This window comes from Mustela nivalis, assembly GCF_964662115.1.
Source record: "Mustela nivalis genome assembly, chromosome: 4".
In the NCBI taxonomy this organism is placed as follows: Eukaryota; Metazoa; Chordata; class Mammalia; order Carnivora; family Mustelidae; genus Mustela; species Mustela nivalis.
In genome coordinates this window covers 37,837,870-37,855,450 of record NC_139023.1, presented here as the reverse complement: position 1 = coordinate 37,855,450, position 17,581 = coordinate 37,837,870, and the positions used below count along the sequence as shown (strand labels likewise).

At 36.6% G+C, this 17,581-nt stretch overlaps 1 protein-coding gene across 16 annotated transcripts in view; it reads right to left on the bottom strand.

Moving 5' to 3' along the window:
- ARAP2 (ArfGAP with RhoGAP domain, ankyrin repeat and PH domain 2) overlaps positions 1-17,581 on the bottom strand; it is a 188,265-nt gene that overhangs the window by 77,093 nt on the left and 93,591 nt on the right. For all 16 annotated transcript variants that reach the window (XR_014311239.1, XR_014311240.1, XM_082728936.1 and 13 more), the window contains 3 exons: positions 17,476-17,578; positions 16,612-16,810; positions 16,366-16,429 (listed from right to left, as the gene is read on the bottom strand). Coding sequence is in view for 14 of the 16 variants with exons in the window: in XM_082728936.1 (XP_082585062.1) it covers positions 16,366-16,429; positions 16,612-16,810; positions 17,476-17,578 (366 nt within the window). In the remaining 2 variants the exon portion in view is untranslated. The remainder of the gene's footprint in view (positions 1-16,365; positions 16,430-16,611; positions 16,811-17,475; positions 17,579-17,581) is intronic.

Here is a 17,581-nt window from a genome sequence, read left to right as displayed (position 1 = left end):
GAGGAATATATTCCTAATGAAAGAACAAAACAAAATCTCAGAAAAACAACAAAACAGAGACAAGCAAGCTGCCAGATAAAGAATTCCAAGTAATGGTCATACCACTAAACCAGCTTTGCAAGAAATACTAAAGGGGATTCTTTGAGTGGAAAGACCCAAAAGTGACAAAAACATAAAGGATCTGAGAAAATCTCCAAAAACAACAAAACACATAATAAAATGATAATAAATAAATATCCATCAATAATTACTTTAAATGTAAATGGACTAAATGCTCTAATCCAAAGACATAGGGTGTCAGAATGGATAGAAAAACAAGACCCATCATTATGCTGTCCACAAGAGACTCATTTTAGACTTAAGGACACCTAAGGTTGAAAGTAAGGGGATGGGGTGTCTGGGTGGCTCACTCAGTTAAGCGTCTGCTTTCAGTTTGGGTCATGATCCCAGAGTGCTGGGATCAAGTCCCACATCAGGCTCCTTGCTCCGTGGGGAGCCTGCTTCTCCCTCTCCCTCTGTCTGCTGCTCCCCCTGCTTGCGCTCTGTCAAATAAATAAAAACAAACCTTAAAAAAAAAAAAAAGTGAAGGGATGTAGAAACATTTATCACACAAATTGATGTCAAAAGGAAGCTGGAGTGGCAATACTTTTATCTGACAAACTAGACTTTAACAGAAAAGATGGTAAGAAGAGATAAAGCAGGGCATGGAATCATAAAAAAGAGGATAATCCAACAAGGAGATCCAACAATTGTAAATATTTATGCCCACAACATGGGAGCGCCCAAATATATAAATGATTAATAACAAACATAGAGGAACTAATTGATAGTGACACAATAATAGGGGACTTTAATACCCCACTTAATCAATAATCTAAACAGAAAATAAACAAAGAAACGATGGTTTTGAATGACAAGCTAGACCAGATGGACTCGAAGTAAGGATCATAATGACGTTTACTAAAATCTAAGGAAAAATGAACACAGGTGGAACTTCAATGAAGAGATAGAAAATATAAAAAAAGAATCAGGGCTGAAGAATATAATAACTGAAAGGAAGTTAGGAATCAACAGCAGATTAAAGGATGCAGAAGAATGGGTGAGTGCAGAGGAATGGAAGACTTGGGAACGAAAATCACCCAAACAGAACAGCAAAAAGAAAAGGTAATTTAAAAAGTGAGCATAGTTTAAGAGACCAATAGGACAACATCAAGTATTCAAATATTTGCATTATAAGAGTCCCAGAGGAGAATAAAGAAAAAAAAAAAAGGGAGGGGGGGACAGAAAACCTATTTGAAGAAATAATGTCTGAATACTTCCCTAACCTGATAAAGGAAACAGACTTCCAAGTTCAGAAACAGAAGACTCCAATCTAACATGAACCCCAACAGACTCACACCAAGACGTATTATAACTAGTGTCAAGAGTTAAATCGAGAATCTTAAAAGCATCAAGAGAAAACAACCCCTTACCTACAAGGGAACCCCCTTAAGACTATCAGCTGATTTTATAACAGAAATTTTACCAAACAGAGTAACATGACATATTCAAAGTGCTGAAAGGAAAAAAAAATTACAACCAAGAATACTCTACACCCAGCAATATTATCACTCCGAATTAAAGGAGCAATAAGAAGTATCTCAGATAACTGAAGGTGTTCATCAAACCAGACTTACAAAAAATGTTAAGAGGACGTCTTTAAATAAAAAGAGAAGGCCACAACTGAAATTACAAACCATAAGTGACTCTTAATCTCACAAAACAAACTGAGGGTTGCTGGGGGGAGGGGGTTTGGGAGAAGGGGGTGGGATTATGGACATTGGGGAGGGTATGTGCTTTGGTGAGTGCTGTGAAGTGTGTAAACCTGGTGATTCACAGACCTGTACCCCTGGGGATAAAAATATATGTTTATAAAAAATAAAAAATTAAAAAAAAAACTATAAAAGAAAAAAATATCTCATTGGTAATGGTAAATATATATAGTAAAGGAAGTGGGCCTAGCAACTTACAAAGCTAGAATATAGATTACAAGACAAAAGTAGTAAAATCATCTAGGACTACATAGTTAAAGGACACACATGATAATAATGGGTAAAATGTGATATCAAAAACATAAAAAGTGGTGGGGGGTAGGCAGTTAAAATGTAGTGCTTTGAACATAACCATTAACTTAAAGCAAATGACTGTAGATTAAGGATATTATATATGAACCTCACGGAAACCAAAAACCAAATATCTATAAAATCTGCACCAAAAAAAAAAAAAAAAAAAGAAGAAGAAAAAGGAATACAAACTTAACACTAGGGACCAAATGTCACAAAATCATAACGGAAGGGAGAAGAAGAAGAAAGGAACAGAAAAACTACAACAACAGATAACAATCAACAAAATGGCAATAGGTACATATCTATCAATAACTACGTAAAATGTAAATGAGCTAAATATTCCAATCGAAAGACAAAGTGGGGGGGATGGATTTTCATAAAGACACACACATACACACACACACATAGAGAGAGGCGGGGGAGACATAAAGGAAGACACTGACAGTATATGTATATACATCCATGTGTATATGTATATGTTTGAAACATTACTCAGCCATATAAAAGCCTAAAATCTTGCCATTTTTGACAACATGGATGGACAGAGATGGTATTATACTAAGTGACATATGTCAGAGAAAGACAAATAAATGATTTCACTTATATGTGGAATCTAAGAAACAAAAATAGATATTGAACCTTAGATACAGTGGTTAGATATGGTGGTTGCCAGAGAGGAGGAGAGAGAAGGGAAAGGGAAAACTGGGGAAGGGTACAAACTAAGTAGAAAATAAGAGGTACAAACATCCAGTTAAAAGAGATGTGACATGAAGATACAATGTACTGCCCAGGAAATTTAAAATATGTAATAATCTTTTAAGGTGACAGATGGTAGACAGATTTATTATGGTGATCACTTCACTATCTATATGAATGTTGAATCACTACGTGTACGCCCAAACTAACATTACATGCCAACTACACTTGAATTAAAGAAAATTAAAAATGAATTTATAAATAAATAAGTGCAAAGCCAATGGCATCATTTCCTAATCATTTGCCTTCTCCAGCTCTGGAGTTTTCAATATTAAAAGGCCTTTATGATCTGCCCCATATTTTCCTCTCCAACTCTGCCAGTCTCCTACATTAGAGACAACAGTTTAAAAAAAAAAAAATCACATTTTATTGCAGTAAGTATCTCCTGATCTTTGGTTGGCTACTCCAACTCTCCCCCCAAGTATACTCCAGATAACCCTCCCTGGCACTCTATCCTTAATGTCCTATCCCTAATGTCCAGATGCTTAGTATGTGTGCCCCGCCTTAATTATGAGTAGCTGATTTGCCCTCCCTTATACCATCTGTTCTATGCATAAATGTTTGGCTGCTAGAACCCAAACTTGCATAGAGAGGTAAGGAAGAAAGCGTTTTCATATGTCTAGTCATGAGCACTGTGTGTGGCATTTCGTGGTTCATAATAGTTTTAAAATCCTATCACTAGGTAGAAAAAATTTGGTTTGAAACACAAGTTAAAAGTAATCACTTTTACTTTACAACGTAAAAGTAATCAATGCTGTGTATTTACAACAAAGTAGAACTCTTTATCTTGATTTCAAACTCTGAGTGGGCTACTTTGGATTCACCCTAAAGAGAAAGAAATGAGCTGCATGAACACTAGGTTGTTGTATTTTTTGTATTATTTTGTTTTTTGTTGGGGGGGGGTCTCATCTTACATTCCTGGTAATTCACTAGCCCTAACTTAAAAAGAAATAAAAGTCCACCTTTCTTTCCTTCAGCTTCTTTTCTATAAATGTTTCTCTAAGAAGATAAAGCTAGAAGCACCTTACTAGACACAACGCTAACATTTCTGAACTTCCTAGGATGCCTACTTCCTCCTGGACATGCGTATCTGTAATCTTCAGTCTTTTGCTTTCTGACACATGGATCAACTGTTCTTATTCTCCACTGCATCAGAACAGACCTCCTGTTTCTGTAATTTTCTTTTTGAAGAAATCTGACACTTGTTGTAATAGTGCTGACATGCTTTAGCCTTTCTGTTTATGTCATATCATCAAGAGCCTCTATTGCTTGGTATAATTTGTCTAACTGAAACTATGTAACTCAGGTAACTTCTCTGAGAAATATCAAGCCCCCACATTATGTAGACAATCAAAATTAGGACTTGCTAAATTCAAGAGCTTAGGTAAAGGGAAAGTTTTAATTTTTGTTGATTCTTACATAATTTTAACTTGACACTTAAACTCTAAATATATACAAAGTATTTGGTATCACTTGCTTATAAACAAACAGGTACAGTGGGTATTTCAGCAAGCAGTTAAAGAAATCCAAAATGCAACAACCTTCCTGCAATATCAGTATAATTCTGCCGTGAACTGTGCACATTTCGAATTTTAAGTTTTCTTTCTATTCAGAAGAAATCCCATGATGACAAGTTTAGCTGTCTCCTTGTGAATTAGTGAGGGATAGAACAAGTAATGACAAGCTAACTCCTGAGTCAATTTGTCAAACACTGAATCCTAAAATACGGCATCTAGTGAAGTAGATGTGTGACATTTAATAGCCTCAGCTCAACAACTTTCTCTGTGATGCTTATCTTATCTCTGCCTGGAATAAAGTATCAAAAGATATTTTCAACACAAATGTTGGCCGACTTTTTGATTCCAAGTATTATCAAACAATGATTTTACATTTCTAGATAAGAATTTCAAAGAAATATTTCATTTACATCTGGAAAATTTGAAAAGTTACTTTGAAGAACTCTAATTACAGAGAAATAAATTATTCTAATTATGCACTTCTCAAAAATAAATTTTAAAGGGGACTTCAATGTCATATAACGAAACATTCTTATATCCTTATAATGAATCAAGACAGTTCGATAAGACCTAGAAACCAAGCCCCAGGACTTACAAAAACAATTTTCTCAAAATTGCAATATAATAACCACAGAGTCTAGATAGACTATCATATTCGAGCCCAGTCTACTGCCCAAAACCAGAATGTCTTCACAAATAAGATCAATAAATTTGACTGTATAAAAAAAAAATACAATTACATAAAGAACGTTTTAAACACAACCAAAAATCTAACAGCATGCCCCACTTATATGACTGAAAAAGGGACTATCTTATGCATTCACACAAAAATGAAAACATTGTCTTATAGTGTAAGTCAGCATTTATTTGGCCATAACAATTTTGCTTTCATTTCCGAAAGATATATTTTTGCTTAATTTAGTATTTTAGGTTAACAGCTACTGGTTTCCTTATTTGAGGGTTTTTTTGTTTTTGTTTTTCTGTTAGTTGTTTCGTTTGTTTTTCTCCAGCACTTGAGAGGATTTCAATATTCTATTTTCTGGTTTGCACGACACTCTCTTCTTTGTCACCTATATTTAATGTCTTTTTTCTCTTGGTGCTTATTTATTTATTTATTTTTCCCTCACAATGGTTTTCAGAAATTTGATTATCATATGCCTGAGGTTTGCTGATCTTGGTACATATGTGGGTTAACAGTTTTTATCAATTTCATATAAATTTACCTATAATTCTTCAAAGATTTTTTTGACTTCTCTCTCCTCCCTCATTTTGGGATTCTAACACTTAAATGAGACTGCTTGATATTGCCCCACTGGTCACTGAAACTCTGCTGATTTTATTTAGTCTTTTTTCTCTCCATGCTTGTGTTTTGGTAGCTATTAGCATGCTTTCAAGGTCATTGATCTTTCAAGGTCATTGATCTCTTTTTTATGTAGAATCTACATTAAGCTGATAGTGAAGTTTTCTTTACAGAGAATATATTCCTCAGATTTAGAAATTCCATTTGGTTCTTTTTTTAATTACCCATTTTTCCTCATTGTTCATGTTTTTTTCTACATCTTTGGATAAATTTATAAAATTTAATAATTACTGTTTAGAATCTTTGCTAATTCGATTATCCTTCTCTTCTGGTACTGTTCCTGTGAACTGACTTGTAGCTTTTCCACAACACTAGTAATTTCAATTATATGCTAGACATTATGAATGCAGAGTGTCAGGACTGCTGTTTTCCCTTAGAGAGTACTGGTGTTTATTTTGGCATCATTTGCCTGTTCGACCCCTGGCAACTAAATTACTTGTGGAGCACTGGGGTCCTTTGGAGGTCTGTTTTTAAGCTTAGTAATGAGGTAAAAATAAATCTAACTTTATCCTACGGCTAGTTTTGCCTTAAATCTATGGTGCTACCATTTTGGGGTCTCTACCAATACGCTGTATGTGTAATGAGGTCTCACCTCGCTGGATGGGGTGTGAATGCCCTCCAGTGCCCTCTGAGCTCTGGGAACTCTTCAGCTCATAATACCATGGAAGGTGTTTCTGCCTGACCTCTGGGAATCTCATCCAACAAACATCCAGATCAGTACTGAGCCACATGTGAAAGGATACATCTATGAAGATTTCCAAAACTCTCTTCTACATACTTACCTCTGTTCTAACACTCTCTCTGGAAAATTTTAGCTACTACAGATTCCCTAAACTCCCATTTCTACCTTTGCAAGGTAGCAAAGCCACCACATTCTGCTTCAATCTCCCCTATCTCTGGGCCAGGGACTGAAAAGTGCCTACAGGTAGAGAGACAAGGTGATCTCAAATCTCACTTCGCTTGTTTCCCTTCTCTCCATAATCACAATCCTGGAATGCCTACTGTCCCAGAGTCTGAAAACAGGTTCATACATTTTGTCTGGCTTTCTAGTTGTTTGAAATGGGAGGTCATGTACCATGCCAGTTATTTCTTCATTGTCAGAAATGGGGGTCTGGCACATTTTCTTTAGTCATTGTACCCATAGATCCTTTTATTTTAATTTACAGAGATACAATATTTTTCCCCACACCTTCAGATAAGAGTTTGCTGCATAAGAATGGAAGCTTAGCCAGAAGCAAACAAACAATTGTGAAGAAAATCTGCAGATACAGAGACTGTGTCACAAAAATAATGCAGAAAGAAATGCTGTTCTAAATATCTTGTTTCCTCTGAAGCCAAAAGTTCAGTAAAAAGTGGCAAAGCACCTAACTCCCCAGGAAGGCAAAGGCTCCATTTTACAATCTCATCTTTGCACACTATTAGGCAATCACCTACAGGAATGAAGAAACAGCCCTGTTTCAAGTCTGCTTAAAAGTTTTAATAGTGTTCCACTGGCTGCAGAATAAATCCAAATTCACAATTTAAACAGAAGCATTTTTTTTTTTAAGTTTTAAAATACCTCTTAAAAAAAGACATCTTCTGGACCCTTGTAAAGAGCCTGCAACCCTTTCCAGAACAAGGCAAATTATTAATTACATTTAACTGATAATACTGATATCCAGATCAGTACTGAGCCACATGTGAAAGGATACGTCTATCAAGGTGTCAATCTATCTTTCCAGGGTCACTGGATCATGCTGCCTCCTCAGGAACTAAAGGTCAAGGCCAACTGGCACTGGCATTGTTCCCTGACCATCCTATTCCTCTGAACCTATTGTTTCCACCTCCTGGGATACTTCAGTCTCTTAGCCCCCTCATTTTTTCTACTGAAATCCTATCTAGAATTCCAGATCCAGTTAAATAGTCTTCTCTTTAAAAAAATACATACACACACAGACACACACACATACATGTAATCCTGCTCCCATTTATTAAGAAGCGATCTTCTCATTCTTTCGTATGTTTTCAGATAATATCACATTTACTTGTTCATAAGCTTACATTCTAGTATATGGATGGTGCTTTAAACTGAGTAAGAGGAACTTTGGAAGCAAATAATATATACTTTAAAATCTACTTTTGTGTTAAATAGTCATGCATTCCCAATATTATAATTCTATTTAACAAAAAAAAAATGACTTTATAAATTTGAATAGTCCCTTTCTTTTTGCAAAACCAGTAAGACATGGTGAGAGAGAAGAATCTCTTGTTTGTCTTGGCAACATTCAGACTAAACGATCTCTATGAATTAAATCATCAGAAAGTTACAAAAGCAGTCAAGCTGATATTGTGGGCGATCGGCTACTATTTAATTTGCAATTACATGCACAATTTAGAAACCACTTTAAGATAATTCACCCTCCGGAGTATTGCTAACATCTCAGCTGCTACAAAATACAATTCAAGAGGGGGAAAAAAACCCATCATATGAAATAAATTGATATGAAATAAGAATCTTTAACTCAGGACTTAATCTCCCAAACTGAGAAAATTAGTCTGTCCGATAACTGTGGAATATACTGATGGAAGCGTTTACTCTCCAGTGTTAGCTTCTTTTTGTCTGGAATTTGCAATTAAAACTGAATACACCCAGGCTTGGGAGCCATGAAGTACTTTATGCTTTACTATAGGTCAACCATTGAGTCCCAAAAAACAAACTCCCAATAAAAACAAACAAATAAAAATGCCACTCTTCTCTGTTTCTGATAACATATCTGAGTTATCCATACTGTATTCATTGTATCCAACAACCTTTCAGTAAAAGCTTAGTAACAGGTGTCTCTGACAAATGGGCATATAGCTACAGAAAGTGAAGGCTGTGAACAGAGCAGCTTATTCATCAGAAAAAGATACACAGAGTGTGCAGGCTAAAGTGCAGAAATAGTTTTCAAATTTTAAGAAAAGGATGCTTTCAACATTCCAGGTAGAGTGAATGAATATACAAGCTACTACCCAGGAAAATGCCTTCTGACCTCATGGTCCAGAACATTCACTAACAGTAGATATTCAAAAACAATATTTTTTTTTTCACACAAAGAAGTCCTAACTAATGCATAAAGAAAAGCAAAATCTAAGTCCCAATAATAGCACCAAATAGCATGCCAGAAACCCATAAGTGTAATCAAGAAAGCTTTATTTTCTAAAATAATAATTTTTAAAGTATACAAAGAATACACATTAAAGCGACACCATCTGGAACACCTTCTGTTTAGAGCTTTTTAGAGGAAAAATGCTCGGCGTGTGCAAAATATTATTGCAATATTTTACTGTTTAAAGACAGTCATGCTATGAACCTAGAGAAAATCACCAGGAAGATTAAAATCTGTATCTAAATAGTGACTATAGGGCACCGGGGTGGCTCAGTGGGTTAAAGCCTCTACCTTCAGCTCAGGTCATGATCTCAGGGTCCTGGGATTAGCCCCCACATCCGGCTCTCTGCTCAGCAGGGAGCCTGCTTCCCTTCCTCTCTGCCTACTTGTGATCTCTGTCTGTGAAATAAATAAAATCTTTAAAAATAAATAAATAAATAAAAACAATTTTTAAAAAATAGTGACTATGTTCAGTGGATGATTATCAATTTATAAACTTTTCCAGTTCAGGGAGTTCTTCCTCCTCCTTGGCTTTAAGAAATACTCATATATTTTAGCACCTTAATCAAATGTAGACAAGGACACGGAAAGGATGTAAAATTAATTTATTAAATTTATTTATGATTTGCAATTCCAGTTCAAGATATTACTAGCAAAAGAAGAAAAAAAAAAACAAAGGTTAAACTCAGAGCTGGTTGGTTTCCCTCTCTTTCAGTTATTCACAGTATCTCTGTATGCCATCAACATGAATAATTGGAAGTTGTTTTATTTCCTAAAGCCACAATTTTATCTGTCATTGACAAGTCTAACAATCTACTTTAGCTTACAGTCATAATTTCCCAAGAGACTAAGAGATCAAAAACGAGATGAAAAGAAGGGAAATTCAATGAAATTTTCTTCTTTTGACATGGTATTAAAACAGCTCTTAAGCAAAGACATCTATAATTAACTGGCCTTGTTTAAGTACCAGGAGAGGAGCACACATTTCCTATCTCGGTAAACGATACAACCATTCGTAAAGTTACTCAGGCCAAAAAGCCTTGGGAGTTGTCCTTCTAGTTCACAAACCATCAGATAGGTAAGATTCCACCCACGAGATCCAGAAAGTTTCCAACATCCAAAACTGTCCATCAATTCCTCTCTTCTGCCTGTTACAATCAAGATGCCTTGCTTTCTTCTTGTCCTCTCTCTTATACCGTCACTATCTCCCTTTTTGTGCCTCCTTCCATGAGAATTTAAACTTGCACAAGCTCAAACCATCTAAAACAAACTGCCCACACATGCCCTTCCTGGGACAAATCCCTTCTACCTCGAGAATCCTATTAATCCGCAGACATCCTCGCCAAGCTCCTCAGGAGCTGTTTCAAGTTATTCAATCCCCAGGCTTTTAATCTAACCCAGTGTCTGCTTTATCACTTGTGCTCACTTCAAAGTCACTAGATGGACTCCGCATCAATTATCCAATGAAGTATGTGCCCTTGTCACCCAGCAACTAACAGCTCTGACCATTCCTGCCTTCTTGTAACACTCTCTCGCCCTGGGTTTTGGGACGCCCTTCTCTCTTGGTTTCTTGTCTCACTTTCTGGATAAACTAGCTAATAAACCCAAGGCAGCTACTTCACCCTAACAATTACTCAGCCTCTGAAATGATGTGTATTCATTCATCCAGGCTCCAACACACAAATTCCTCCCTTCTCACTCTATAGACTCTTCCTAAGTGACTTCCTGTTCTTCCTTCTATATAATGGTGACTCCAGAATCCGTAACTTCACCCCATTAACCTTTACAGGAACATTAGATCCATAAATATAATTTCCTCCTAGCACTTTGTTCTTAGATGTTTATAAGCAACTCATGTTCAACACATCTAAAATCAAACTCATTATTTCCCAAGCTCCCTTTTAAACCTGCTCTTTTCCCATTATTCTCTATATGAAAGTAATTTATTCACATAACATGTACATATATAAATACACACACATGCATATATATATACATGTGTATGTATGTATATGTGCATATAAGTATATGTGTGTATATGTGTATACACAGATATATAAATATGAGAGCCTACTTTGCCCCACACAAGATGCCATTGCTGGTACATCTGCACTCTCTTCGTTGTGTTTATGATCTAGCGCACTTACAATCTCCCAGGCTCATTCTTTTTTTTTTTTTAATTTTTAAATTTTTTATAAACATATAATGTATTATTAGCCCCAGGGGTACAGGTCTGTGAATCTCCAGGTTTACACACTTCACAGCACTCACTATAGCACATACCCTCCCCAATGTCCATAACCCCATTATCCTTTCCCCTCCCCCTGACTCCTCAGTTTGCTTTGTGACGTTAAGAGTCTCTTATGGGGGACGCCTGGGTGGCTCAGTTGGTTAAGCGGCTGCCTTCGGCTCAGGTCATGATCCCAGCCTCCTGGGATCGAGTCCCACATCAGGCTCCTTGCTCGGCAGGGAGCCTGCTTCTCCCTCTGCCTCTAGCCTGCCACTCTGTCTGCCTGTGCTTGCGCTCTGTCTCTCTCTTTCTTTCTAACAAATAAATAAAATTTTAAAAAAAATTAAAAGAGTCTTTTATGGTCCCCCTCCCGATCCCATCTTGTTTCATTTATTCTTTTCTTACCCACCAACCCCCGCACCTTTTGCATCTCCACTTCCTCATATCAGGGAGTTCATATGATAGTTGTCTCTCTCTGACTGACTTATTTCGCTAAGCATAATACCCTCTAGTTCCATCCACATCGCTGCAAATGGCAAGGTTTCATTTCTTTTGATGGCTGCATAGTATTCCATTATATAAACACACACACACACTCACACACATACATACACCACTTCTTCTTTATCCATTCATCTGTTGATGGACATCTAGGTTCTTTCCATAGTTTGGCTATTGTGGACATTGCTGCTATAAACATTCGGGTGCACATGCCCCTTCAGATCACTACATTTGTATCTTAAGGGTAAATACCCAGTAGTGCAATTGTTGGGTCATATAGTAGCTCTATTTCCAACTTTTTGAGGAACCTCCATGCTGCTTTCCAGAGTGGTTGCACCAGCTTGCATTCCCACCAACAATGTAGGAGGGTTCCCCTTTCTCCGCATCCTCGCCAGCATCTGTCATTTCCTGACTTGTTAATTTTATCCATTCTGACTGGTGTGAGGTGGTATCTCACTATGGCTTTGATTTGTATTTCCCTGATGCTGAGTGATGTGGAGCATTTTTTCACGTGTCTATTGGCCATCTGGATGTCTTCTTTGCAGAAATGTCTATTCATGTTCTCTGCCCATTTCTTGATTGGATTATTTGTTCTTTGGGGTGTTGAGTTTGGTAAGTTCTTTATAGATTTTAGATATTAGCCCTTTATCTGAAATGTCGTTTGCAAATATCTTCTCCCATTCTGTCAGTTGTCTTTTGATTTTGTTAACTGTTTCCTTTGCTGTGCAAAAGCTTTTGATCTTGGTGATATCCCAATAGTTCATTTTTGCCCTTGCTTCCCTTTCCCAAGTTCATTCTTAACTATCACACTTCTGACCTCCCTTCTTTCTGCTCTCTTTTTATTAGATAAGAATTATATGGAGATATGTATATTTCTAACAAAATATTTTCTAACAAAATGATTTTTTCTAATAAAAGTTTCTCATAAAATGCTGAAATTTTAAATTCTGGTAACTTAATATTATTTACCCAGGATCCTGGTACATTTGTTGACTTAATTCTTGAGAATGATTTGATGTGAGTAAATTAAACTTAATTCTTGTTTTATTTTCTTTTAAGATTTTATTTGACAGAGAGTGAGAAAGAGGGACAGAGAGGGCACAAGCAGGGGAAGCAGCAGGCAGAGGGAGAGAGAGAAGCAGGCTCCCCACTGAGCAGAAAGCCCGACACAGGACTCAATCCCAGGACCCTGGAGTCACGACCTGAGCTGAGGGCAGATGCTTAACTGACTGAGCCACTCAGGTGCCCCTTAATTCTTGTTTTAAAAGGAAAAGAATCTTTAGGTTGTTAAGTTACAAACTGACCTCACCGTGATTTCAAAATGGATTTTTGAAAATTAATAAAAGAAAATCTAGTTTAGAACCGAGTCAGAAGACCAGAAGGGGGAGCTCTCATGCATAACCACTAGTTATTTGCAGAACCAAGAGGAAGGGAATCTTGCAAGCCATACTGCTTAGAACACTTCTTTACCACTCAGGCAGGAAGAAGAAAGGTTTCTCTTCATCAGCAACTGCCCAGCCAATGAGAAATCATCACAACTCAACCAATCAAAGGCCAGTATAAATTGCCAGTTTTACTTTGCAAGACGTTTTATTTATAAACCCACCTCTTTACCCCCACCCCCCTCACCCCACAAGTTCCCAAAGATTACTCCTTTTCTTTTGTTCTCCAGACTTGCCTATGCTTCTTTCATTGAAGTGTGCTTGTCTCTAACTACAATTCTCTGTTTCCCAATAAAACCATTTTTGCTGGAATAACTGGCAGCTTTATCTTAAAGGATAAGAAATTACCCTCCTCAACCCCACATAGGCACTGGAAGTCTGTTAAAGTGCTTGGAACAGTGCCTGATACAGTGGGTTCGATACACATGCTCATCATTATATTCTTTTTATTGTTAGAATATCATTGACTTGAAGAAAATAGGGAAAGCAGGATATAAGTATGTGATAAATATAGTTGTTTTCAAATGGTACATTTTGTATGGCAGCTGTTCAAAGAGATTTAAGGAAAATAACTTGGTTATATATTTGTCCCTGTACTTCTGACACATTCCTTGTTCCTCACTTTAGTAAAAAGGCTTGCAACATAACTTGTTAATAACACATGCAGATAAAAATTTTGGAATTGTCAAAAACACGATTAAGTAGCTCTGACCATTATTTTGTAATTCCATTAGTTTTTAACTATTCCATGAACTTAGAGTGTAACTGAGTTCACCTACTGATTCCTGCAGTCCAGTGGAAAGGTCAAGATGTTACAAAATAACAAAACATTTGGTCTTCTGGCTTCCCTATTTTGCATTCCTGAGAGAATACACTGCATGCAATAAGCATTAAATAAAAATTTATCAAACTGATTATAATAATCCTAATTCCTGTTTGCTACATTTTAATCCATGCTTGTAACATTTTAATTAAAACCTAAGTATCATTGGTCAAATCCTTCTTAGCCTGAAAATGATAAAAACAGAACAAAACAAAAAACACTTTGGCTATAGTAACCTGATAATATAAACGATAAATGCAATAAATTCAACTAACAAGTTGCTGCTGGTTTATTTGTTTAAAAACGTAAGCTCTGGGAGTTCAGACTCCAATTCTGTATTACTGCCAACTTTTTTCCCGCCATCATTGTAGGAGGCAACAGGCATTCCACAAATATGAATAGATGACTGTAAAAACTACATCCTGCTAGTACTTTAATTATATAATACTATCTAAACATAATACTACCTCATTGTTACTTGTGAACACATAATGAACAGTACTCTGAAAGTACGGTGAAACCATCACCTGGTACCAAAAATGAGAATCTCAAGTATCATGAACCATTATAATCCCAGAAATAAACGAGTAAAAACACTGAATACTAATTATGCCTGTAAATTTAAAAACACCCTCTGACATAAATATCTAAACAGCAATATGCTTGCTGTCTAAAGCTGTTGATGTCATCCCACGAAACTGAAGAGAAGACAGGTTCAGACAACTGCTGAAAGTCATTATCCATGGCACCAGCAAAGCAAATTACCAAAGGGAAAGCTAATTCAGCTTTACTTTTATATTATAGATGGTTTTGCAAATTATTTTGTACTCTCGTAGAGCTAAACATACTACATCACTGTAATTAAGGAATTTTAAATGATAAAGCAAATGATAAAAATATTTTAAAAAGTTTGTTCAAGAGACTCTATCTAAATGTTGTGACACGACTCAGCGGCTGATTCCTCGGCTCTTCTGGATCATGCCCCTCTGCCTAATCTCTAATTGCTGGAGTCCCTAGACATCTTCGAGTCTATTTTCGGTCCATACTCTTTGTCTACATGAATCCACCCAGATCATTGGATAAATGATATCAATGCGCTGATGATTCTCAAACCTCTATTTCCAGTTGCAACCTCTCCACTTAATTCCAGACTTGTATATCCACATGGCCACTAACTAAGCCCACTTCGCTGTCAGAGAGACATCTCAAGGTTACCATTTCCCGTATCCAATTCTCAACCTACTACCCTAAACTTACTAATATCCTAATTCTACTCTCTTATATTTGTTATCTGGAAAAAACAGCATTATCATTCATGTACTTGCTCAGGCCAAAATCCTGGGGTAACCATAACTCTTACACTCAACTGACCCAACAATAAACCCTCTGGCCTCCTCTGCCTTCACAATGGCTCTAACCACTCAACACTATTTTCTTACATGGCCATCTCTTGCCTGGCCTCTGTAGCAGCATCCTAACTGGACACTCACAGTCACTCTTGTACCCCAAGAGCTTATTCATCTGGAATCACAGAAGCATTTTAAACACCAAAGTCAGATCATTCCACTTCCTGGCTCTCAAAATGAGCAGCCTTCCATCACACTTAAAATAAAATTCAAATCCTGGCATATTATGATTTGTCCAGGTCCTATTAGGACCTTGGTCATAGGTCAAGGTCATAAAGGAGTAGGCCCTGAGAGATCTCTGAAATAATTTCTTTCCACTCTCAAACTTTTTCGAATCTCCCATCCAACAGCAGCTTGTTTGCCGACCGTGAACATGCTAAGTACAGCCCACTGTCAGGGTCTTCGGAACATCTCTGACCCTATACCTGGAACACTCTATTCAGACCGCTCCATGGTTTGCTTCTTGACCTTGTGCACATCTCTAATCAAAGGTACCCTCTCTTACCACCCTATCTACAAAAGAATATTACTCCATCATGCTCTCTCTCTTCACCTTGTTTTTCTTCTAACATTTAAAATTGATGGACATGATACTATGTCATAATTTTTTTTGTCTGCTTATATTCTATTTCTACCATATACTTCCTGAGGGCATAAACCATGTCCATTCTATTCAGCACTGAATCCCCAGTACCTATAATAGTATCTGATACAGAGTAGGTGCTTAATATTTGTTGAAAAAGTGAATAAATTAAAGAAATCAAGTATTATGTTTGCAGGACTCACATGCATACCAACACCAAAAACATATTTACAACTGCCAAACTGCTTCCAAATACTTAAATGTGAAAAAATGTTTCAAAGTCTACAGAAAAGTATAATTGATCACACTGACTTTTTCATAACAAACATAAAAATCTGCAAGCTTTATTGGTGTATTCTTTCTACTGAAGAGTGTGCGTGCGTGCGTGTGTGTGTGTATGTGTACAAACTTCCAACACGCTATAAAATAGGGGTTCTCTCTCAAGCACGATAACCAAAACACCCTACTCCCTAGAGTTATTGCAATAAAAAGTAAAAAGCAAAAATGCACTTACCTTCCTTTTTCTACCAAGAGCAAGACATCAATTTTTTCCCCATTTTGAACCACTGTGCTGATTGCTGGAGAGAGAGGAGAAAAGCATGAATCCCCGATTTAAAACATGACACTAAATACCCATTAAGACACAATTATTAATAGTACTTAGTCATGTTGGGAAGTCAAGTGTCATAATTTTATGTAAAAGCTACTGTTATCATATGCAATAAAGAAATTGAAGATGAAAGAGGAACAAAAATCTTACTCAGCTCCTGCAGTCTTCTTAAGTACATTCTATCTTCCTGAACTTCTTGCATTTGAAGACAAAAGCGCAAACTAGACTTTTCCATAGAAAACCAGCCTTTTCTCCACTGATCCAGGGCATGGCAGTCTTTGTAGTAGAGCTGGCCAATCAAATCATAGTCGGCTTCTGTTAAGTTTTCAGCAACAAAGGGAACAAAATGCTGTTAAAACAAATACAGAAAAGTAATAAATACAGTGCAAATAGGAAATCCCCTTCCCTACCTACGGACTTGAGGGAAAGCAAAAAAACAGTTTTTCTACCCAAAAAATTTAGAAGTAACTCAAATTTCAAAACAATTATTTAAACTTGCTATCAATCTTAAAACTGCACAGCTGTAATGTATTTTCAAATGACAGCATCTCAGACCACTTTTTTTGATATACATAGAATTGAAATGGGAAGACATCTTCTATGCTGATTTGTGGCATTTTTCAAAATGTCAACCTTCAATGTTTGTCTCCATTTATATCTTTTACTGGATCTGCTCCTTTCCCCTTTGTGTATACAACAAATAACGTATCTACCTGTGAAGAGACATACATAGAAATGACTTCACCATAGTGAAAAGATCTTAATCATCGTAACAGGGCCTGAATTCAAAGAATGATTCCTCCAGGGTCCTACATTATTTTTTTTTTTCTCTGCTTAAGGCTATAAGAAGGAAACTCATAATCTCTTTTGACTATAAGCTTTGAAAGCTTAATTTAGTATGGACATTTTTCCCAGAACCTTGTGTAAAATTTCTATGGCTCTCTGAAGCTCCACCACAGAACCCAAGTTAAGACCATTCTCTGGACTTAGGGTAAATACGTAATATTTCATTACCTTGGCTATTGCCTCTGTCCATTTTCTTTGAGCTTGAGATGTTTCAGCTCCAAATAAAAATGCACGTTCTGAAGGTAAGTAGATCTCAAAGGTAAAGATGGGCCTG